Source organism: Anneissia japonica, unplaced genomic scaffold (assembly GCF_011630105.1).
Source record: "Anneissia japonica isolate Jap-2015-1 unplaced genomic scaffold, ASM1163010v1 scaffold724_len3256291_cov202, whole genome shotgun sequence".
NCBI classification, from domain to species: domain Eukaryota; kingdom Metazoa; phylum Echinodermata; class Crinoidea; order Comatulida; family Comatulidae; genus Anneissia; species Anneissia japonica.
The window spans coordinates 221,426-246,039 of record NW_022744966.1 but is presented as its reverse complement, the minus strand read 5'-3'; the positions used below and the strand labels follow the sequence as shown (position 1 = coordinate 246,039).

At 34.6% G+C, this 24,614-nt stretch overlaps 1 protein-coding gene across 1 annotated transcript in view; it reads left to right on the top strand.

Moving 5' to 3' along the window:
• The window catches only part of LOC117119798 (exportin-2-like), a gene marked incomplete in the record, with an annotated part of 42,049 nt that overhangs the window by 8,460 nt on the left and 8,975 nt on the right, over nt 1-24,614 (top strand). The window contains 17 exon segments of the mRNA XM_033264714.1: nt 2,747-2,892; nt 3,022-3,112; nt 4,119-4,226; nt 4,723-4,815; nt 6,655-6,822; nt 7,686-7,815; nt 8,109-8,174; nt 8,587-8,696; nt 11,466-11,643; nt 12,705-12,903; nt 14,713-14,816; nt 16,840-16,937; nt 17,887-18,037; nt 18,550-18,749; nt 19,328-19,425; nt 20,102-20,187; nt 21,693-21,774. Coding sequence (XP_033120605.1) covers nt 2,747-2,892; nt 3,022-3,112; nt 4,119-4,226; nt 4,723-4,815; nt 6,655-6,822; nt 7,686-7,815; nt 8,109-8,174; nt 8,587-8,696; nt 11,466-11,643; nt 12,705-12,903; nt 14,713-14,816; nt 16,840-16,937; nt 17,887-18,037; nt 18,550-18,749; nt 19,328-19,425; nt 20,102-20,187; nt 21,693-21,774 — 2,108 coding nt within the window.

Sequence of the window (24,614 nt, the reverse complement as noted above, 5' to 3'; positions counted from 1 at the left end):
TTTCTTTACTACGATGTTAGTTCGTAATAAACAAACGTCTGTTTTGTACATGTGTTTATTCAGTAACTGTTAATTCAACGCTTTGCGTTGAATTCAGAATAAACTATTTCTGAGCTCTCAACGATGTCAACAGTTTCAACGACAACGCCAACGAAAACGCCAACACGTTGTCAACGAAAACGCAACGGGTTGAATGCGTTGAATTTTTGCAATAAAACTGGCCGGTACTGTAAGGACTATGAAACCGCATGCCAAGTATACACAAATTGGCTCGTGTGAACTTTAAAGAACCCAACTTTTCAGACAAATAAGAGGTTACTCCGGTGTACTGGTCCAGCCAGGCCCTGTCGCTGACAGACCAGAGTACCCGGTACCGATTTACCGGGTAGCCCTAAAAGCGCTTTAAGAAAATGTATAGAAGAAAGTTGAATTTAAAGAAAGTATAATACATACTCCAAGTATTGAAATGTATGCCATCGTGTTGGGATTCAATATTTCAACATTAGTTTAATATGTCATTTGCCAATCAAACTAAAGTTATTGCGAGTTTGGTACCCTCCTGTCAGATTTGTTTTTTAGTATGATCAAACATCGTTTTCATCATTATTAGCATCTTTTGTATCTTTGTCATTATTATCATCAACCTCTTCGTCAGCATCAACAAAATGCTTCCTTAAAGATTAGAATGTGCAATCTCATACAAAAATATAGGTCTGTGTTAATTTAATTAAATAATTAATTTAATTCTAATGAATTAAAATAATAAATCCGCTTAGTTTATTGACCCAAATAATAATAAATATGTGCTGTATATTAAATTTACAATAAAATAAAATAATTTATTACCACCTTTAATTTTAAGGATTTTAATTTAAGAACAATCTAGGAAGTCCGTCCCCAATCAGTGCACATGAATAATGTATATGTGAATCAGTGATTAGTATCAGAACTGCGTTGTTATTGGGCTTCAACGACGTCATCACGCAACACTCACTTGGTCTGGTAGGATTGTCCACCCACCTAGCAGCTAGAGGCACTAGAATCTTTGGAAACATGCCCAAGGCTGTTGTGTGCTTTGAGCATGAATGTGCGAGTGAGTTCTTGGCTACTACTGCAAGGAAACGGTTTGGTTTTCCCCCGTTTCCTGTGCTTACTAATTGCACCAGACATGCGCGCTTGTTCAACCAGTACTTGCTAAAACATTACTGTCTGTTAAGCTTATATAAACTCAAAAAATTAAATTTTTTTAAATTATTATATATTTTTAAGATAATTATTTAAATTGAACATTTAGAATAAGGAAATATTTTGTGCTAATATACTTGGAGAACAAAATTAGTTAATTTATTTCTTGTATTTTTTTTTTTTTTAAATTTAACTAGATATTTAAAATAAGGAAATATTATATATAGATAATTCTTTTTTTTATATACACTTAATTATATTGGCGGGCAATCAATTTCAGGATTTCCATATTAGAAGTTTGTGAATCACTAAAAGCTGAATTGTTTCGATCTGTATTTTAATCGAATAAATTTATAAGCAATTCACTATTTTAATTGAATTTTGTAGGGTTTTTTTTAGACAAAATTTTTACCAATTGGCAATTGCAGTATACAAGGTAGATTAAAATTGTGGATCAGTTACAGTTAAAGTACAATTATAATACTATTCACTGGGAAAAAGTTTTATATAATCAGTAAATATAATAATTTCTGTGACATTTTCATGCTTTTACAGGATGTATAATGAATTTTTTATTATTATTTTAAAACTATATTTAAGGCGGGTAGCCCATTCAGCAAAGATGATATTTCACATGCATCAAAAATACAACTATTACAATAAAATTTGATAAAAAATATGGAAGAAAACATGTAAATCGCATAAAAATAGATTTGTAATATATGAATGTACGTATGTAATTGTAAGATTAATCTATCTTTAACAATAAAATTTGATAAAATTGTGGATAAACCATGTAAATCGCATAAAAATGGATTTGTAATATGATATGAATTTATGTATGTAATTGTAAAATTAATATATAATTATTATTAATTACAATATTTATGATATAAAATCCATGTGAATTCGTGAGATCGGACGCTAGTTTGTTGCTTTTTCTTTTCTTTTTGATGTGATTTCGATTTTCTTTTTTATAATGTTATATATATATATATATATGTATATGTATACATATATTTATTATACCTTGTATTCAATGTTTTTAATGTTACTGCCCTTGTTGGAAGAAAAAACTATTTACAGCAATTAAGTTTGCTTTTTGTTTATCCTGTCGCTGACAAGGGTGTTGTCCTGACTTTCTTTGTCCTTGTATTGTTGTTTTAACTGGCGAAATATATGAAATGAAATGAAATTGTTCTTTCATATTTTTTTATTAATATGTTGTATTTTATTTGATATGGGTAAGATCTTGGTAAGTTATTTTTTTAATATTACTTTTACCATATAATAATAATATTAATAAATTAGTTTTTAAAAATGTATCATGTGAAATTTGTATGCATTTATATGATTTCATTTTTTCTATTAAGAGAAAAAAATACAAGTTTCTATTAATAATTTAATTAAACATTGTTTCATTAATTGCATTTTACATTACCTTTCATTAATAATAACAAGTGCCACTGTTAATTCATCGCACCAAGGCAGCTTTTTGATTGGTCTACGTTAGACATTGTCATAACAACTTCAGAATTTCTCATTGGTTGTATTTTTTAAGCTCAGTGACGCAATTAGCATAATTGGAAGAGAAGATTTTCCAGATAAATGGCCGCATTTACTCCCGCAAATGGTCTCAAAGTTCAGCAGCGGCGATTTCCATGTGATTAATGGCGTTCTTCGAACAGCACACTCGCTTTTCAAAAGGTATCAGGAGATAAAGAAAATTATAATACTAATAAAAATTGAAATACAAGAATTGTCATCATTATTGTTATTATTAATATTATCGTTGATTTGTCTTTTGTTTTACAATTTTCTCTTTGGTAATTAAAGGTACCGACATGAATTCAAGTCACAGCCGTTGTGGATAGAAATCAAATTAGTATTGGACACTTTTGCAGCACCAATTACTGAACTAATGAAGGTAAGTTGTGACTTGGTAGGTGACGTACCTGCACCTTCTTTATGTTTCTAGATTCCTGGGTTCAAGTCTAGCAACGTTTGTTGTTGATCATTTAAGCAAGACATTTTTTATACCTTGTTTAGAAAACTTACTTTTTTAAAGATTTTCAGAGGATAGTGGAAAAAAATAATAAAAATTTTGTTTTATTAGCAAAATGATTTTGCCAAAAGCATCTAAGCATATTTGAAAAGAAAAATCTAATTTTATTGATGAATATAAACAGTTTAGTTAATGAGATTAATAATGCTTTAAATTTACCTTTATTTTTTTTCAGGGAGCAGATGGCATAATAAAATTAAATAATTTTTTTTTCTTCTGAAATTTACATTTTTAACTAGCAAAAATAACAATTTTTTCAAAATAACTATCATTGGAGGCGTTGGGTTTGTTAAACAAGGTATAAAATGTCTTGCCTTAAAGGAGGGCACACTAATGTTAAAATAGGTAATATCAGGAACTATATATAACATACAAACAATAGTTACGTAAATAATAATGAGACGATCATGTTATTTGGAAATTACGAACTCGATGAGTTTAGACAATTTTAATTTTCTAAAGTTAACTGTGTATTCAGATTCTGTACTTATATCCAAAACTCAACTAGTCAACCACGCCTGAAACACCCTTCCTACTAATAACAATAGAGGCAAAAGAGTGAATTCAGATTACATAACAGGGCTCTATGTCTAAGTCTTAACAGAACTCTAGTAAAAGATAGTGAATAAACCACTTTACCAGCCCATGTGACCGTTCTTAAACATCAAGTTCTGATTTTTACCATGAAGTGTATGCTGGGTAAATCATTCATGTGTTAATTGGAGCACTTGCGGAATAATGACACTCGCTTTTTACTCGTAAAACACATGTTGAATACACACAAGTAATGTCAAAAGTTCTATGATCAGTACTGTAAGTAGTCATTAATTGCAAGATGGAATGCATTATAATTTCTCGTTTCTGACAGGCAATGATGGACTTTGCCGATCAACACGAAAACAACGCAGACGGAATAAAGGTAATCTACAGCTCAATTACGCTGATTGCCAAATTGTTTTACAGTCTAAACTTTCAGGTAAGATATTTATATTGTTATTTATTTATGTTATTTAATTATTTTATGCAACTTCCTTTACATATAATGTTTAATAGAGGGAGAGCGTTAAGGGTCCACCTTAGGTGACAAGTAATCACTCATTTATTAAAATAAAATTTAAAAAAAAGATCTCTCAATGGCTGTGTTTATGTCAACCATTCTTAATGTGAATGACAGCCAGGTGTCTTCAACATGACAAATAACAAGCAATATTATCTTACAACATTTAAAATGAATTTATTTGAAGAACAATTACAACTTTTACTAATTAAAGATGATAATAAATATTTTAGAAAAAAGTATGTCCCATCAGGGATTTAAACCTAAGACCACCTGATTACCGTTCAGTAAAATATGAAATAAAATATTTATAAATTTAAATATTTAAATATTTTATTGTTTTAGTAACATCTTAATATTGCAGTTCCAGATTTATTTCAAAGTAATTGTGATTATTTTTTTTTTTCATTTGTAGGATTTACCAGAATTTTTTGAAGATAATATTAAGCAATGGATGGACCACTTTCTCAAGCTCCTTACCAAGGACATTCCCATTCTACACACCACGGTATGTTTGATGTAACAAAGCTAAGGTATCCGTAGGGTACCGCAGTCGTGCCGTCACGACACCAGAGGTCTCTCTGTTGTCAACAGACGCTGGTTACCGTTCATTACACCTGAAAGACTTCGTAGGCTTTCTGGAATAGGCATTTTGAAATCTAATATAAATTTGCCATCAAAATGTACTAAAAACACAAAAAGCTCGCATTATATTAGTTATCGAACACGCATTTAAAATTTACAAAGAAAAAGTAAGATACAATATCTTAATAATGACGTTAGAAATTGGGATCAATGGTTTGTCAGTGGAGAAAACGGCACCGGTTGAACGCTTTTTGCAACGAGAGCAACGGAGTAGTATCACACGGTATCGTGACGTAACACAGTAATACTTTATTGATATAATAATAATAATAATAATCTGGTTTCAGCCCATTGCTGTACATTTTACTCGTGTTCTTGAGCAAGGCACTTTTTGTGGATGCTGGCTCCTGCGCTGATTACAGCAGTAAAACTTGTGAATCCAGTGACAAAGAAAGCACTTTGATTCTAAAAAGAAAGGTGCTTAATAAATTATAATATAATGTTTATTACAAATGTAATTTGCGCATTTCTGTGACTATTGTTTTAATATTTTCATGTTTTCATGCTTGTTATTATGTAAACTCACACGTTTGCCTTTTTTGTGGTGATGTTTTTATACCAATTCATTAATAATAAATCAACTGTCTATTAATGCAGAATGGCAAGTCCTTAATTTGCTTCCCATCATTTCTGCAATCATTTGATTATGAAGAACAGTGGGATAGAGATTATGATGGTGAAGAATGACTATAAAGATGAGGACAATAATAATTATGAATAAAAATGACTAATAATGATAAAGAATAATGATAATAATCACTGGAACAATAACAGTACTAATAAGCAATTAGAATAGTTGTGTATCGTACACTACTGAAATTATTATTACGTTAGATTAATGCAAGAAAAAATACTAACCTACGATTCATCACGGTGCGCGATATGGGCAGTGCTAGAAAAATATGGTTGCCATTGGTGACAAAAAAAATGAATCATGGCAAATAGTTTTGTTATTCCCATTGCCATCATGACTACCAGAGTAGAAGCAGTGATAGCCAAACTGACAATAAAATCCACAGAAAAATAAGCATCTTGTCGCCGTGTAGTTCATTTGGCAGATGCACTTTCCCAGAATTCCCAGAAATTCCAGATCACGAACCACCTCAAAAATCAGGCGCCGCATGTCTAGTATGCCCAATTACTTAGCCTAGGGTAGGACCCGTTTTGTAGGCCTAGTATTTTTAATTATACTCACTACAGTGCTGTTCTAGGATTCCTACTACATTTTCTACAAAATTCATGCAATGGTTTGGGTTGTCTATATAATTGTTTTCATATTAACGTTCATTCATAAAACATTTTGGAACAGGTTTCTGTTTGCAAAACAATAACAAATTATTTTTCGGCAGTTCGGTGCTCGAATCGAAGTCACATGAGCAGCTTCATTTTCGACGTTGCAACAAAACACATCTGGTTGCTGGTTGACACTTGCTGTTCGACGTCTGGTTCCCGGCGGCTAGTACCGTTATATAGAAGGAATGATTCCGCTGTTAATTTAAATGCATTATTATGATTTTAGAATAAAAACTTGTGAAATTAATGTATGCTTTTTTTGTAATAATTTTTTACTGGATTTTAACTGTAGGACGGCATACGTCATCTGCTCATGGAAAGTAGCATTCAGAGTTACAGTCACGATTAACTTATAATGATTATTATTATGTTAATGGAACTAATAACTTACAAAGTTTTCTCAATTCAGGATGAAGATGAAGTTGGGGCTTTGGAATTGCTCCGTTCACAGATCTGCGATAACATCTCGCTGTATGCCCAAAAGTATGGTGAAGAGTTTCAACCCTTCCTACCAGGTTTTGTCACAGCAATTTGGAATTTGTTGGTGACAACTAAAGAGGAAGTCAAATATGACTTGGTGAGTTGTCACAGCTATTTTTTAAGCCATGTTTTGATGTTCTATCCACCAAACTAAATAACAGAAAAGAAATTCATCTGGTTCCAAGGTAAGGTTCCTTTATGTAAGCTTTTTATGAAAGGATTGTTTTTTGTTTAGCCAAGGATGAAAAAAAACCTACCTGAACAATTAGATTGCGATTGAATCATTTTCATCTGACTAAAGGCGGAAACTTACAGTCATGACATCACCAGTGCGATGACGTTTAGCATCTTGTTGAGGTGAGGGGCCCCACCACTCTCCCATCCCTGTTCATGTTGGTTTTTTTTTCTTATCCAAATGGATTCTCTTACTTTTCTTGCTTTTAAGCTGACTCTTTTCCCAAGTATTTCTGGTTCCCAGTTTGGTACGTGGTTGTGTACGTGGTTGTTTTGTAAAATACAGCCTATTATAGCCAACTTACTTGAAGATGATGTTGCAATACGTTGTGCTCTTGTTCTTACTCCCTCTAAGTAATGTATGACTACTTTGTGTCCTTTGATGCGAGTGCTGATTGTTCTTCCTCATTTATTTGGTTCAACTAAAAAGAATCCTTTCATAAAAAAAAAACTAAATAAGTCTTATAAATTATTATTTAAGGTTTAGACAATTACTGTAATTCGTAGGTTGACAAAGACATCACCCATTGCTTCCCTGTCATGTTTTGAACTCCCTATTTGGTCATATTGATACATAAAAAATTTCAGCAAGTATGAATATTCATGAATGTATTGTATCAAAGACCTCATGCTTACTCATCATGTGAGAACATGTTTGATCAGATAATGATCTTACAACACATGATTGCATGTGTTGTTAATCAATGATTCGCTTATCTTTTGCAGTTAGTAAGTAAAGCAATCCAATTTCTGGCGTCTGTAGCAGAGCGCCCACATTATAAGCACTTGTTTGAAAGTGAAGATGTCCTGGGAGGCATTTGTGAGAAAGTTATTATCCCAAACATGAAGTTTAGAGGTGAGTTATTTTGTCCTTCTGTTACATCTATGCTGTTTATTCATGGAGTGTAGGCTGGGAGATGCGGGGTCATCCCCCTCCCCCCATGGCAAGAAATTAGGGGGTTAAAATACTAAAAATGTCAAATACGTTTTCATTGGAATAAGAATTTAGTTTCACATTCTCAAAATTTTTGCACCCTCTCACTTCCCCTTCCCAATTTTTTGGGAGCTTCGCAACAGTATGCAAGGGATAGGGCTTGGTGGAACAGTTATTACAGATTAAAGGTTGAAGTCTCTGTGTCTTTGTTTTAGCTGCTGATGAAGAACTATTTGCAGACAATCCCGATGAGTACATTAGGAGAGACATTGAAGGCTCAGGTAAGAACACTCCTTTCCCTTACATGTACTTATTGTATTTATGTATAGCAACAAAATCCCTTACACTATATCTTTTAAATTTCATTTATATACAAAAGCAGGTGACTTAACCATTGCAAAATAGAATATAGTTTGTAAAGACTGTTTTCTACTAGGCAAATTTATTCTATATTTGAGCGAAGCGAAAGCCTTCATGCAAATTGGTGCATTCACATTTATATCGGAGTTTTTCGCTTCAGCAGTAGTTTGAACTGAAAAAATGCGCAACCATTCAGAGCTCAGGAAGCAAACAGACGCTTTCGTTTGAGGCGAATAAATTCACCTAATGGATAACAGGCTTAATACTCTTCTATATAAAAATGTATTAGATGATTCAGAACTATTTACATAATATCTTATTTTCTCTCTTTAGATATTGATACACGTCGGCGAGCGGCATGTGATCTTGTTGGAGCCTTATGCAAATTTTTTGAGACGCATGTCACCACAATTTTTTCTGGATATGTAACACAAATGTTGCAGGTTAGGAAAATGCATTGTTGTGTTTATGCTAGATATGCAAATTGAAAAAAGCAAATCTTTAAAGCTCTGTTCAGCCTATCAATTTTTTTTTTGACAAAAAATCTATTGTATGCCCATATATAGTCATGATGTGCCTATATATGGTCATGATGTGCCTATATATGGTCATGATGTGATGTTATTGTGACCATATTTAGTCATGCCACATGTTTTTGTCAAAATAAATGTGATAGTCTGGATATGGCTTATTATCTATTCATACTAACAAGTTTTATTTGACAAATTTGTGTGGATTTCACATAAGCTTGATGATGTCATATCACAACCATATTTGGACACAGTGTGTATTGTATCATCATACCCATAGAAAAAAAAATCACTGGTGTTTAGCATATTAATAGTGTAAGTAGAGCTTTATAAAAACACAAACCAACAAAATACTGAAGCCAATACTAGCCAATGTAAAAGGATGCCCAAGACCACACCTTTCACATACCTTTTCATTTCTCACTTTTGTTTTGTTTGCTGCACCTCATGTTACAATAGACAAGACTACCTTTCAGCATCATTGGACACATGTGAGTTATTTTTTCCTCTCAACTCTGCTTGTTGATGATCTTCAATCACGGGTAAATAGTGTGATGGTGGTGGGCTGAAAAAAGTTTTGTTTTTTTTTAGTATTGGAGTAGCTTTGGTTATTTTTCTTTTTCTACAGTGCAGGTATACGATATCATGTCGTACACGCTATACAAGTTGTCATCCTATACCAAATGGTTAGACAGCTCCATTAAAATAAAAGCAGAAAAACAAACAATAAACATGGGTCCAAAGTTGGAAGAAGTCATTTCTGGGAGATCTGCAGTGGCGGTTCCAGGAATTCAAAGGGTGGGACTTTCAAAGATGGAGGGTCTAGGCCACCTCAGCCCCATTATGGTTGGAGCTGAGTTAAGATAATTTATGATTATGGCACCTCTAGATGGCATCAATTTGCTGAGACAGGTTAATTTCTTGCTTGCTTATGGGAGTGTTGGAGCCCGTACAGATTTCCGGGAGATGTGGGTCCCCAGAGTAAAACTTCCAAATAGCACATCTTGTAAATGTGAAGTGTCCTGACCATCATATCACTGTAACATATTGCAGTATTCTTTGAGTTTTCTACCATTCTTATCTAAGTAAAGCAATCGGGAGCACAGTCATGGTTTATTATTGAATAATAATAATGGTCGCGACTTATAGAGAGCACATGTTGTAGAGACCTATAATATATGCTTAACATTACTGTATTACCACCAGTCATTGGATCAAGCACATATGGAACACATACTCCGGGGCAGATTGCTGTAAACGGTCTTAAGGGTTAGCTGGTTATAATCGTGACGTCACTACTGGTCTATGATTATAGAATATTGCTATACTGCGGTCTAACCAGTTAGCCATCTTAAATTTTAAAGCCTACTCGGAGGAGGCTTAAAACAGTCTTAAATCATTTTCATCATGGTGTTCTGCTGATTAATTCATCAGTGCAGTGGCAAGGCCTAGATCGTCAAAGTCGGAGAATCGAACGACAAATATTCCACACGTTTCTCAGCATCTGTGAAAATCCTGTAGGTCTGCATTTATTTGCGTTCATTTCGATACATTCGCATGCATCGAGCACGCATGACGTAGCCCACTAGGGAGTGCTTGTTTGCATTTCAATACTGAAAGCGGTCTTAGGGAAGACTGTTTTATAATAATGGTCTTAGAGGAATGTCTTTAGTAAGACCGTCTAAGTGATAAAGCCGGCTTCATTCGAGAAGTTAAGACTACCGGTTAAGACCGTTTTATAGCAATCCGCTCCAGGTTTCTGGGGAGAATTCCATAATGTTACAGCTGTAATCATTTTTTTGTTTGATCCTACTTGTGCTCCTGGGTGGAGAAAAAAAACCGTAGCTAAAATGCCTTGCCCAAGGACTCGCTTGAAATTCGATTCTCAAGGTTGAGAAGCAGAACCTCATCCTCTGCGTTAAACCACGCCTAATATTTAGTTATTAATATTTTTTTAGGGGTTGAATATAATTACTTTATTGATTCTAAAATAATTATGTGGTGTTCTTGTTATTGTTTGTTATTGTAAGATTGTTTAATGTTCATTGGATAGTGTAACAATTGTATAATTAAATTAAATCATTTACACAATTCAATATCAGCTTCAAACAAAATCATTTTTAGATTATTATAAATATACCAAAAATAGAATGTTGTTATATGTAGTATGTTATTACAATAATTACATGTATTTATATTTTTTATATTTATATCACATAACTATATTTTGTACTGTTGTAACAACAGTTTTACATTCTTCTTGCAGTACATTTGGGAAATAGAGTGTTGTCTTATATGTGCAACACATAAATTTTTACAATTTTAATTCATGTTCGTGTTACGTGCGGATCGACTGTAATATGCAAATTTACTACTAAAATGAAGCTACTAACTGTTGTTATGAATGAACGCAATTAATGTGGGGAAATTAGATTTTGATGAACATTTAAAAGCCCATAAGATAATATTATTTGGAAGATTGGCCCTACATTTGGCTCTGTTTTTAGCCAGCTAGGGCTGTATCAAGTCCATAAAAAGCAACAGTAAGTAGGAATTCTGACCGTAAAGAGGGAGGGTAATTTTATACGTCCTACATACAAAAATCTTCTCAAACTAGTGGATGTGGTGCCTTATACACGTGTATATACATGTATTAAACATCTTTTATCTTGTTTACTTAAGGAATACAGAAAGAGTCCAACTGTTAATTGGAACAATAAAGACATGGCGATCTATCTGGTAACGTCACTGGCATCCAAGTCGAAAACAGTGAAACACGGCACGACTGAGACGAGGCAGCTTGTCAACATCGCCGACTTCTTCGCTGGAAACATTGCAGAGGACCTGGTATCACCCAACAGTATGTTCATTTTTTGTCATCCAACTGAAAATAATTTTCAAATGCTGTTTTGATTTTGTCAGATAATATATGGATGGATGGGTGTGTGGGTCAATGATGTATTTACGGTAAAAGAGCATGGCCACCCAGTCTTGATGTGTTCCACCCAGTCTAAAGCTATTTATGCCCTTCCACCCACCTTTGTTAACCTCCTTGCCCATCCTTAAAATCCACTCTTATTATTTAGAGTTCACCAATGTGATCACCCACATGTCTACGACCCACCCTTAGTTTTCTACAGCTACAAACCTGGTGGGTGTTTGCTTCGTGTCTGGGTGACTGAGTGAATATCTGGCAAGATGGGTGGTTGGATTGATGGATGGATGGATGCATGAATAGATAGATGAAGTAGGGTAGGTAGGTAATAAATTAATGAATATAATCAAAGAGTATAGAATAGCAAAAGGTTCCACTGTCTTAATTTTTTATGCATGCAATCAAACGAAACAAAGTAATACCTTGAGATGGGGATGCCCTATTATAATTCGAATAAAGTTCAAAACAAGGAAATCTCAACAGTCAGACCTTGCAATTCACAATATCCAACTAGATTTGAAATTTTATATTCCCCAAAATGTTAACTTATAATTTTTCATAGCGTATATTTCCATTTTCTTTAAGTTCTTCAAATTATTTCCCATATCATTGAAACAGTGCTACTAAACTCATAAACAATTGGAGGCTCCAGAAAATTGCCGACAGGGGTCTGAAATGTTTGACAGAGGAGTCCAAACCAAGCAGCTGACCGTAGACCCTCGGTCGTGCTCCCGGAATAAACATTCCTGGTAGGGTTTTTGGGGGGAGGGGAGTTTTTATGGCTTAGTATGGCCCAAAATTCTGCTTTTAAACCACAATATTAGAGATTTGGCAATTAAAATAATTTTGTTCCCACTGCCCTCTTCCCCCACCCCCACACTGGCACCACCATAGCCTATACTATGCTTCCTGTGTGAATATTCCATAATGCAGTAGTTTGTAGAATTAAGTATTTATAAATAAAATATAATTATCTTTGTTTCCAGTTAATGAGGTTCCAGTTTTAAAAGCTGATGCCATCAAATACCTAATAACATTTAGGAGTGTGTTACCGTCGGCAATCATCATAGAGTATGTCCCTCGTATCATAGGCTTCCTGAAGGCTGAGAGCCCTGTAGTACACACATACGCCGCTCACGCACTCGAAAGAATATTCACTGTTAAAACTATGGATGGAACACCAGTGTAAGTGCTATTAGTATTTCTGTGTTTATACATGCATTGTTTGTGGTATATTAAACAATATAATACACTTATATTATATAATTATAATAATAATAATAATTATTATAATAATAATAATAATAAGGAGTGAAGGGAATTTCAAATTTGATGTGTATATGTAGAGTTGGGCCGGTGTAGATGCAAATTAGGTATTATGTGTTTTTGAGTAGGAATTTGGCACGGTGTCAGCATTTTGAAAGGAGTTCGTGCCTTTTGTTCAAAGTAGATTGTTTGTCTGCATAAATTATATGAAACTTTTCTGCGTTGCATAGATTGCATCGCTTTGTTTTGGGTGAGTAGGATGAGGCTCTATCAATAATGGACCACTTGATATTGTATTGTGTTTTGCTGTCTTTTAGTTTCCATATGAACTTTGAAAGTTCTGTGCTGTTTTTGTGTTTTGGTGCATTGAATGTGTGCTTATGATTTGTATATCGGGTTTTAAATGCAGTATCTGTGGTTTAAAGCTTAGCTTTAAATCACCTCCTATCGATTCCAAATTAACAAATGTGGCAGAGACAATCCAAACCAGTCACTCCTCACAAAAAAATAATATCAACAGTAAAATGAGAGCTATAAAATTATTATTATCAAAGATACTAGAAATACAAGATAGAGTTCTCGCATTGTAAAAATGAGGCGGAAGTCGTGCCCAACGTAGGCGGCGCCCTTCTTTTTAACCATGCAAGTTTCCTATACTTCGTGCCCAACATACAGGGCGCCCTTCTATTGCTAAGTATATCCAGACGCAAAAGGCGCCCTTCCTTTTCCACTAACGGAGGAAAACTTTTTCACTAAGAGTGCATCTGGCCATGCGATTCTGCTCTGTATTCTTTATTGATTCATGATTATGCTTTAATTGTTTTGTATATTATTTGGATAATAGCACGATTTCTACCACCACCAAGGAGGTTATGTATTCACCGATGTCACTGTCTGTGTCTATTCCAGTTTGTTTTTATATCTAGTAGACCTTTGTTGAGAATTGATAATGAAATACGCGACGACTTGGTAACGAAAGTTTGGCACAAGTTTTTTTAGATCCAGCTGTAGGGGGCGTACCATTTTTCGTATTCCCACCATGCATTTCGGTGGAACACGGTGAAACACTTTTTTTGTGTGGAGAACTCTATCTTGTATTTCTAGTATCTTTGTTATTATTAATAATCAGACATATCATTATGAAGATACAGGAGTTTGAACATACAGTTGTATAAAGAACAGTATTTGAGAAATAAGCCTTCAAAGTTTATGATTTGGGGCATTTCCCAGGCTAAGACTATCACTATATTGTTGTTTTAACATTGAAAATAGGGGAAAATATCAACATAGCATGATGTATATGTGTAAAAGGCTAGTTTAGTGCAATAAAATTGATTTTAAAAATGTTGATATTCCAGAATATTTTGGCCAATTATCTCTGAAACACGATTTGTGATGAGTGACTAGTTTGGCTTACAACTTTGCAACAAATATCTTTTGTCTTTATTATTCTAATTAGAGACTTAAACTGCTACCTTGGAAATCCCAGTCCAAAAGTAGTCTTTAATTGGAGGGAGACCTGTATTTAATACTGTGCTAGCTCACATACAATGCTACTTAATTGTTCATTCACATACTCAGCACTTCAAACATTAAAATAAAAGAGGATTTTTCCCAGCAGAGAATATTTGAGATTACGTTTGTTTTTTATCAACAGAGGATCAAATACATTAATCCTTAACTGTTGCTTTTTTTCTGTCTTTTGCTTTTATGTTTTTTACAATTTAGATTAAAAGCTGCAGATGTTGGCCCACATTGTCAACAACTTCTTGCAAATCTGTTTGACACGATGAACAAACCAGGTTCAGAAGAAAATGAATATGCGATGAAAGGTGAATGGGCAGTTACAGTACTTTTTTTTATTCAACCACTCGTTGAGTTGGTATTAGTAAACCCTAGTAATGCTGGTCAGTGGCGCAACACCTGTGAGCTCTCAGATGGCGATCAAAATGGGACTCCAAATACTAGCCTGAACCCAGTGTTAGTTTACTATGTTAAGTCTTTGAAAGGTGCCTTATAAATAGATATAAATATAATGATTGATGGAGCTTCAAAGATGCTTTGACCAATATCAAATACCAATAAATATTAAATGAATGACGATGCACAATTGGCGACTTAAATGAATATTTCGTGTGTAAAAAACGAAGTGTATTTTGGTTGAATAGATTAGAACATTTATATGGTGCCGGTATCCACCATATTGAACACTTTATGATAATATAATTCATACATGGCCAGGCTTAGTTTTGCTAGCATAAAGTCGATCTTTAATAAGGAAATGCATAGTTACAATGTTGTGATAATTTAGTATTTGTGTTGAGACATTGCTAAAGTCAAGTATATTCGTTATTGATTGATTTTCAGTTACTCATCTTGTTTGTGAGCAAACAATGTACTGTACAGAGAGAATACAGAAGTTTCGCTTGCGATTCTATTTTTTTTTATTTTCCTCTCTATTATATAACGTATGGTTAGCTTAAGCCGCGGGCACTCACTGTGTCGTATGACGGTAGTTCGACGGTCGTTAAAATGACAATTTTGGCACTGTACAAACGATATTGATTGGTGAATTATTGGTCCGGCCAAAACTGGACCAGCCGGCTGCTTCCTTGGCCTTTGAAAAAAAAAATCCGCTGCCTCATTCATATTCATGTTATGTTTATTTAAGACACGTGAATCAAAACACGAGGAAGTAGAAATTTATCTGTTAACAAATTTTATAAATCGGCTTATCTGACCTGGCAGAACTACAAAACGGACTCGGAAAATTAGTATAAGAAAACATATTATTACTGTGAATAGAGTCGAAGGCGGACACACTGGCGTAACGGTCGTGAGCTCTCGGAGAAGGGGAAGCCCCGGGCCCTCATTCAATGGGGCCCAAATCATGCCTGATTATTGTTGGTCTACTTCGGTAAATTTTTGGTTATAAATGACATAAATAAACAAAAATAGATGGAGCTTCAACCAATATAAGATAGGCCTACCAAAAATATTAAATGAATGACGATGCACAATTGGCGACTTAAATGAATATTTCGTGTGTAAAAAACGAAGTGTATTTTGGTTGAATAGATTAGAACATTTATATGGTGCCGGTATCCACCATATATGATGATCATAGCACTTTTGCAAATATTTGAATACTTAAATGACATCTTTTCAGTCAATTTTTTTTTTTAAATTGGGACATACTCAACCCCTCGGATGCTTTGTGAGTTAGAATATTTTACTGACACGGGGTCCCCAATATTTTCTTGTCCCCCTTGACTCATGTTCGTCGTTACGCCACCGATGCTAGTAAACCAAATCAAAGAACATGTTTTATTGTTATATGTGAAAAATGTGAAATTATGCCAGCCTTGAGTGAAGAGTACGGTAATCATGACATTCCAGCATATTTTGGCCAATTATCTCTGAAACACGATTTATTGCTCGGATGCTTTGTGAGTTAGAATATTTTACTGACACGGGGTCCCCAATATTTTCTTGTCCCCCTTGACTCATGTTCGTCGTTACGCCACCGATGCTAGTAAACCAAATCAAAGAACATGTTTTATTGTTATATGTGAAAAATGTGAAATTATGCCAGCCTTGAGTGAAGAGTACGGTAATCATGTTTCCCCTCAATTGAATGTTTGCTGAGCACAAAGAAACCTCAGTTATCCCCTCAACAATCCCCTCCCATATTTGAAACATTTATACAAATCTTTACTATATGTTTATTTAATATTCAAAATTATAACCTTTTATGTAGAGATAATGGAAAGGTCGTTTTAGACGAAAGTGTGATAAAGGAGAATGTTAAAGTAACTTGCACGCTAACCTTGCTATTGGTTGTTTTATTTCTAGCTTTGATGCGTAGCTTTTCCTTACTGCAGGAAAATATTGTTCCTTACCAAACAGAGCTTCTCAACAATTTGACTCTGAAGCTTAAGGCTGTAAGCAAGGTATGTGAAAGATTACTGGGGGGGAGGGGGAGGGTGGGAGAAGCTCGGTAAATATCCACAGTCCAGATGTATTGCGAGTTCCATTGTTCAAAGAATAATTCATATTCAGAAGAAATTCAATAATTGTAATTAATGTAATATATTTTTTACAGAACCTTATTTTATAAACTAATAATACTATATTACTAATAATTATTATTTGAGAATTATAGGACTCTTTACCAGAGTCTCACCAGCGCTTAAAAGGTATGAACTATGGAAAAATGTGAGTTTTAAGAAGAGATTTGAATTGAGAAATGAGTGGGTGTATAAAAGAAAGGCAGAGGGAAGTTTGTTCCAGAGAATAGGTGAAAATGCATAGAAGCCTTTGAGGACAGATGTTTTGTTCTTTGGTGAATATAGTATGAAAGGATCGAGTTCATATTACGAAGGAGTGTGTTGTAAATTCTTGAAGGTAAGATGCAGCAGTACTATTAAAACGGTGTGTTGTAGCATGCTCGCCTTCCAATCCCTAGTCAAAGCACTTCCACACTATCCACCCATATATGGGCATCATGATGACACATTACATCCATATACGGACAAACAAGCTTTTAGGTTATTTTCTGTAATGGTGCTTGCTATGAATGTGGTAGAAATATAAATAATACTTATTTTTACACTTTTTAAGATTTTGATTGTCAATATCATTAGTAAAATGAGGCTTGACTTCCCAAAACCAACGTATTGTCACTAAATGTTCATCTGAGTAACTAGCATAAGAATAGTAAGTTGATTCCAGAAAATGACCCATCATTTTAAATGTGGAGAATATGAATATTTTAAAAGGTCAATTTTGATTTTTTTTTTTTTGTTGGTCACCAATACTAGTTTTGGAATAGCAAGCCTGAAATATGATACAAAATATAGTCTAAATTTTTCCCCTCTATTTTCATGTTTTTCTTTACAGAATCCCAGCAAGCCACATTTCAATCACTACCTGTTCGAATCACTCTGTCTTTCCATCAGGATCTGTTGCAAGGCCAACGCAGCTAGTGTGCTTTTGTTTGAAGAAATGCTATTCCCACCTTTCCAAGACATTCTTCAAGCAGATGTCCAAGGTATATTTTTGTTTACCTTTAACATAAAATGTAAAGAATATTATTCCAATTTTTGTTTATTTTACTGCTTTTTGAGGCCAAGATACTGTACTGAACTTTTCAATTAGGACATTTTTTTTTCTCTAATTAACAGTGGCGTAGCCAAGAGGTGCCAGGGTGAGGGGGCCACGGTCTCCCAGATTTTGGCCTGCCACCTCCCACTGCCCCCCAGGTGGCTAATGTGGTTCATTGACATTTCTACATGTCGATGGGGTTTGGTAATAGTACAGTAGAAGAAGTCTTTTCAGATAAGGACTTAAAACAGGAAATCCAGTGTGCACTTTTAAGAATCCATTGCCTCTTTCAAAAGAGCAAGGGTTACCACTTTTCTATGGTTCGTTTCAGCCTCTGTCGTCATGGAATGTCGTGAACTACCACGCCCATAAGCAATTCAGCACCATGACACTGCAAGTTATAGGTTATTCTACCTTTACCTTTACTTTAACAGTAATAATGTTAAATTTCATTTGCAGAATTTGTTCCATATGTTTTTCAAATAATGTCGTTATTATTGGAGAAGCATGATAACTGTCCAGAGGCTTATATGCAGCTATTCCCGCACCTACTGCTTCCTATCCTATGGGAAAGAACCGGAAATATTCCTCCACTTGTTCGCCTCCTCATGGCCTTTATCGAGAAAGGGCCACAACAGATTGTCGCTTCTGAGAAACTGGTAAACATTTTTCAATGATCAAAATATATTTTACTTTTTTTTATTAAGCCTTCTTGAACCTTCAATTGTGCATGAACGTGTCAAAGGTCAAAGCATATTATTTAAACAGTCAACCTGCTAATACCATTGTGTGAACTTCTGTTAATAAGAAGCTTTCGATTTGTGACGCTAGAACGGATTTACTCCTCCGTGATGAGTTCTCTGCAAAACATACATTGCATCAAATTTTGTCCTAGAATTCATGCAACTAGGATAACTTATTGTTCTCGCACGCACAGATGACTTCTTAGTGACGTCATTACGTTCTACGTCCTACTGCGTTGTGTAATCGAAATCTGCCTATTTATGCATAGTAGATTGAAACTGCTATCATTCTTCAACACTTAATAATTAATATAACTAGAAAATACAGATAACAACATACATCCTCATGTGTTTTTTGGTTTATATGCTTTAACATAGACAATGCCCATTTAAGGATATTATGAATATTACAGTACTCTTTCTTCCAATTCTGACATATTTTGCTTGTATTTAAGGTGCACTTTGTTTTTTGTTTTTTTTTTAAATTTACCTAGGGGGCCTTACTAGGAGTTTTCCAGAAGTTAATTGCATCCAAGAACCATGATCACGAAGGCTTCTATGTACTTCAGTCTATGATTGTACATATTAACCCGTAAGTTAGTTTCTAAAGCACCTCTAGCACTTCCAGACCTACTACTCTAGTTAAAGATACGCTATCTGTAGTATTAAAGAAATTCTTTAAACAATGCAATTATAACTTTGAATTGGTCATGTGACGAATACAGTAAATTATCAACTGATTTTACTGCCAAAAGGTATCCATAGAATATATTCCAGAACAGTATTTGTGGTAAAGACAAGCCAAACCAGTCACTTGTCGCAAATCATGTTTCAGAGATAATTGGTAAAACATGCTGGAATGTCAAAATTGTTGAATTCTGTTTAAATGTACAAAATACCCTTTATATATCTATACATCATGTTATGTTGTAACAACAATTTTAAATGACGTGATTGTTTCTGCCTCAGAAATGTCCAAAACCGTAAGCTTTGAAGGCCGATTTCTCAAATATTGTTCAGCCGTATGTTTAAACCCTTAATTTTTTTATTTTTTTTTTTTGGGAGGAGTGACTGGCTTGGCTTGTCTTTTCCACATTTATTGTAATAATTGTTAATAATATGTTGTTCTATTTTTATTTGAGAGGTAGTAATTTGCTGTATCTGTAGCTAACCTGTAAATTGAACACATTTCTGTGCAACTAAGTATTAATATTTTGTACAGTATTTTTTATTTTATTTATTTTGTTTTTGTCTTTTTGTTTTAATAGATCTGCTCTACAGAATTTCCAAGGAGATATATTTATGTTGTTGTTTCAAAGACTTACAAGCTCAAAAACAACTAAATACATCAAAAGTAAGTGTGCTCAGAATTACTTCTTGTTGACCAGAGAGAAGCAGCAGGGGGTGTGGTGAATGGACCATTCCAAAGTGTCCATCAAACTTAATTGACCAATCAGAACAGGGCCAGGAATATATGCATGTCTAACAAATGCACATGTTGTCCCAGAAATGCACATGTTTGCATATTTTTTTATACTGTTGTTTGTGGGAACTTAGCCGACAAAAGTCCAAGAGGCGGGGCTTAGCGGAAGGTCCATTAGGCTCTACATCAGGCATTTGTCTAAAGTGCATATGGATCGTGTGTGTGTGTGTGGCTACGTTCAGGCTTGGAGATAAGCCAGGCTTGAGTTAAGCCCGGCTCAACGTTAAGCTTGGCTTAACTTTGCCGGCCGTTCAGACTACCGGGTGAGAATTTGCATAATAATGAACCGTAGCCAGGAAACGTGTATCAAAACATTGCTCTCTCAAGCGTACATAATTGAATGCTGATTGGTCATTTCCTCACCCGAGGTCAATGTAAGACCTCCCTCAACGATTATAGGCTTAAAAAAGTTAAACATGGTAGCGCGCCAGGCCAAGTTACTATAGGAACACAGCCCGGCTTGAGATAAGCCACCTAGTTCAGACTAACAGGTGGATACACCAGGTGAGTTGAGCCGGGTTTATCCACCTAGTCTGAACTAGGCCTCTGTATACGTATATACGACAAGTCCAACTCTGCTGCCTGTAAGTGCCAGACTACGCGATACCGTCTGCTGATTGTTGTCGGTGGTCACCTGAAAAGGTCAATGTCAATAAAAAATTATCTGTTGCGCACGCGTCGTCACGTTTCTGTTCTTCGTAGAATTGCGTTGCCCGATGACCGTCGGCCGTAGTCAGTGCCTGGCATAACCTGTCCAAGACTATCAAATTATTTTTGACAAAAACATGTGAAATGCCTAAATATGGTCATGATGGCATGGCATCATGACCATATATAGACACATCATGACTATGTATGTGCATACAACAGTTTTTTTTGTCAAATATACCTTGATGAGATAGAGCGAGAATCACTAATATCTGCACATGCTTGTTATCACCAATATTCGCAAGTGTTGTCATCCTCAGCACTTTCATCATCACAATCAACACCATCAAATTTAGGTTGCTAAGCACTTTTTTCCTGGTCATTGGAGTCCACATTTTAAGTGTTGCTACTGGTAATCATCGCAGGCAACTTAATCAGGTGTCCATACTCCTGGGGTGGAGAGAAGCAGATAAAGTGTCTTCCTCAAGGACACAGGTGTGCACAGTGAGGGATTGAACCCCCGACCTCGAGGTTGGGAAACCAAACTGACACTGCGCCAAACCGCCACTGCCGATAGTGGCATATTATTACTTCTCATGATTTTTATATTGTGTACATCTTATTTGACAGAAATTTGTCATTATCTTATATAAATAATAATATATAAACATTAGCATCATCATACTTTTTATTGTTTTGTTTTTCTCTTCCTTTTTCATATTAAAAAGGTCTCTTGGTGTTTTTTTCACTGTATGCAGTCAAATATGGCGCCGACACTCTGACTGCAGTTATCGATAGAATTCAACCAAAGTAAGGAGCACTTATTTGTTGTATTGAACATATCCACAGGTTAAATAAATCTTATTTGTTTATTAGGAACTTTTGTTTGATTGCTGAAAAAAAACATGTTTTCATGTTTAAAACATATACAGGTCTCCCATTAAAGACCACTTCCAATTAAAGATCACCTTCCTGTGGTCGCAAGTTAATAACTGACTTTCATCTTCTTTATTCTAAGACCAAAGTTGCTAAACACCATGGAAACCCCGATTCCAAAAGTGGTATTTAATTGGAGAGAGACCTGTATCCATTTCCATAAATTGAATTTCTATTACCAGGGCTTGAAATTAAAGGTTATTTGGTCGCATTTGCGACCTGATTTTTTAAGGTGCGACAAGGAATTCAACTTTGTCGCGCTCAGTGCAACAAGGTCATTTGGTAGCGCGAGTAGATTTTGTAAGCGGCAGGAAGGTGGTTTCCCTCCAAATCCCAATTATTTACAACTTGTACAGCCCATTATTTTCAGTCAGGCAGTACGCAAAACATGCTATTATTCATTTTACATGTACTGTATCAACCAATCAGCATGACCTAGACTGCTAAAGTGTGACGTCGTACACTAAAACCGTGTCGATGTGCGCTCATCTTATTCTTGGTAAATAAGCGATTACCGTCAAAGCGAAGGAGACTGGTATAAAAACATCGGATTGCACGATTTTTTACTATTTTATTGAGTGCTACTCTTACCTGTACCTCCTGTGAACGTTTCCTTAAAGTATTTGTTCATAAAATAGACTATGTACCGAAATTTCAAACGATCGTATACAGTATTGACTCATACGATGTAAACGGCCCAGATAATCAAAAATTAACTCTAAATAGATCGTAAATAAATACAATTAGGCATCATCTGGATGATTATATTCAAAGTACTACTGGTATTAAGGCAGACATCTTTTATTGAAAACCAAACCAATTACCTAAACCTCCTGTACATTATGAAATAAGATTACGCTTCTTCAATCACATGGCTGATGATAACAAAGGGTATAAAATACTCTTTGATGATAACCTCAGCTAAACTTCACGGAGCAGCTATAATAGTTTAACAACATACATCTCAATGAGCAACATCTTGAAATTTACAAAAAAAAACAAAACAAACAAATAGGTCTCACAGCAAATTTTGAAACCTAATTAAATGAAATAATATAGAAAGCAACTCCTTTACTACCATTTATTTACTGAACGAGCCAGTTGGCTTCTGACCTATTTTTGTTCGTATCGGCGGCGTACAAAGAGTCAAATGACTTTGTGTCTGGTAACCTCGGTGTCTGTGTCTACCAGGAGGAGCCTGGAATTGTGAACGTTTCTCACTGAATGTAGTAGACGGTAAGCAGAGTTATTTCATAGGCAACTATAGTAATGGGCCTCTATCAAACAATTTATTTTGTTCCTAACAAAGTATCAGCAGAAAGTAAGCAAAATGATTGTTTAATCGTGTTTTGAAATAATATAAAAATTGAATTGTATATAAATGGATATTTAAAGATTAAATTTTAAATGTGGAATTAATATTAAAGTGCAACAATTGAATTAATTGGTTAATTTAATCTATAAGATATATAAAAAATATATAATTCTACAAGGAATGTTTCTTGTTTTGACAACAACAAAAAACATAACAAATCAACATCGAACTAACTGGTAGCAGGCCTTCCAATTACGAAACTATATTTCGCGGAGTAACATCCCAAACCAACTACACCCGCTGGCGAGTAAGGTATGTTGAGTCCATTGCAAGTTATAAACCAATCAGAATGCCTGGATATTACATCATTCGGGGCAACTTGCAATGTTTGGGATATGTTACTCCGCGAAACCTTTGTAAACACTAGAAGTGTGATGATGTTCTCTGGCGATTAATACTGAAGTTTTGAAGTTGGAAGGCGTACCAGTTTTTTTTTTTTTTTTTTTAATAATTCTCAATAAAAACAACCATTGAACAAGAAAATGAAACTATAGATCGTTATATATGTTGGTACAAGATACTTTGCTGAAGTTGTACAGGCCCAGACCTAATGTTCTACATTATAACCTAAATAAGAAGTGTCGCCGGCCGACTGTGTGATGCCAATTTTTCGGGCTTAAAACGAAGCCTAAATGGCTTTTGACAAGTGGGGAGCTGGAATTTCAGCACTCCCAAAATGTTTGTGAAAACTCTGGAACTCTGTTTAGGTTGAAATTATTATGTGTAAATCGATTTAGAGTTATCTCATAAAGAAAAAATTCCATCCACGCATATTAAAAATAAGTCTGCCAATTTCCGCGCAAATGTTGCAGTAAAGTCGGCCGGTGGCTATTGTAACCAATGTATAGGCATTCGCAGTGTTAATGCGATTCTGCGGACCTATTTTCTCGAAATTTCCTGCACAAATGAAGAAAAATACTGAACAGTGAAAATTTTAAAGAAAGTGTACAGAAAATATAATTAATGTTTCAGTAATAATAATTAATAATTTTATAATCAATATATCAATCCACTTAAGTGAATGCAGATTTTGGCAGTCCATTGACTAGACAGTTTAGCTAGCACATTATTACTGCTCATGTTTTTCTTTTTTATATTGTGTATATCTGTTAATAATTAACATAAATTTGTAATTTTCTTAGAAATATTCCTAACAATTAAAACTTTCCATGAAATACTTTCCCTTTCCTTCCAGTTAGGTTGAATTTTTTACCTTGCACCTTTTTTTTTTTACTATCCCTTTAATATCTATTTTCTTTTTAATATTTTTTCATCCTTTTTCTTATTTCGTTTTTGATACTTACCTTTCTTTTAGTTTTTTCATTGTCATTTTCTTTCC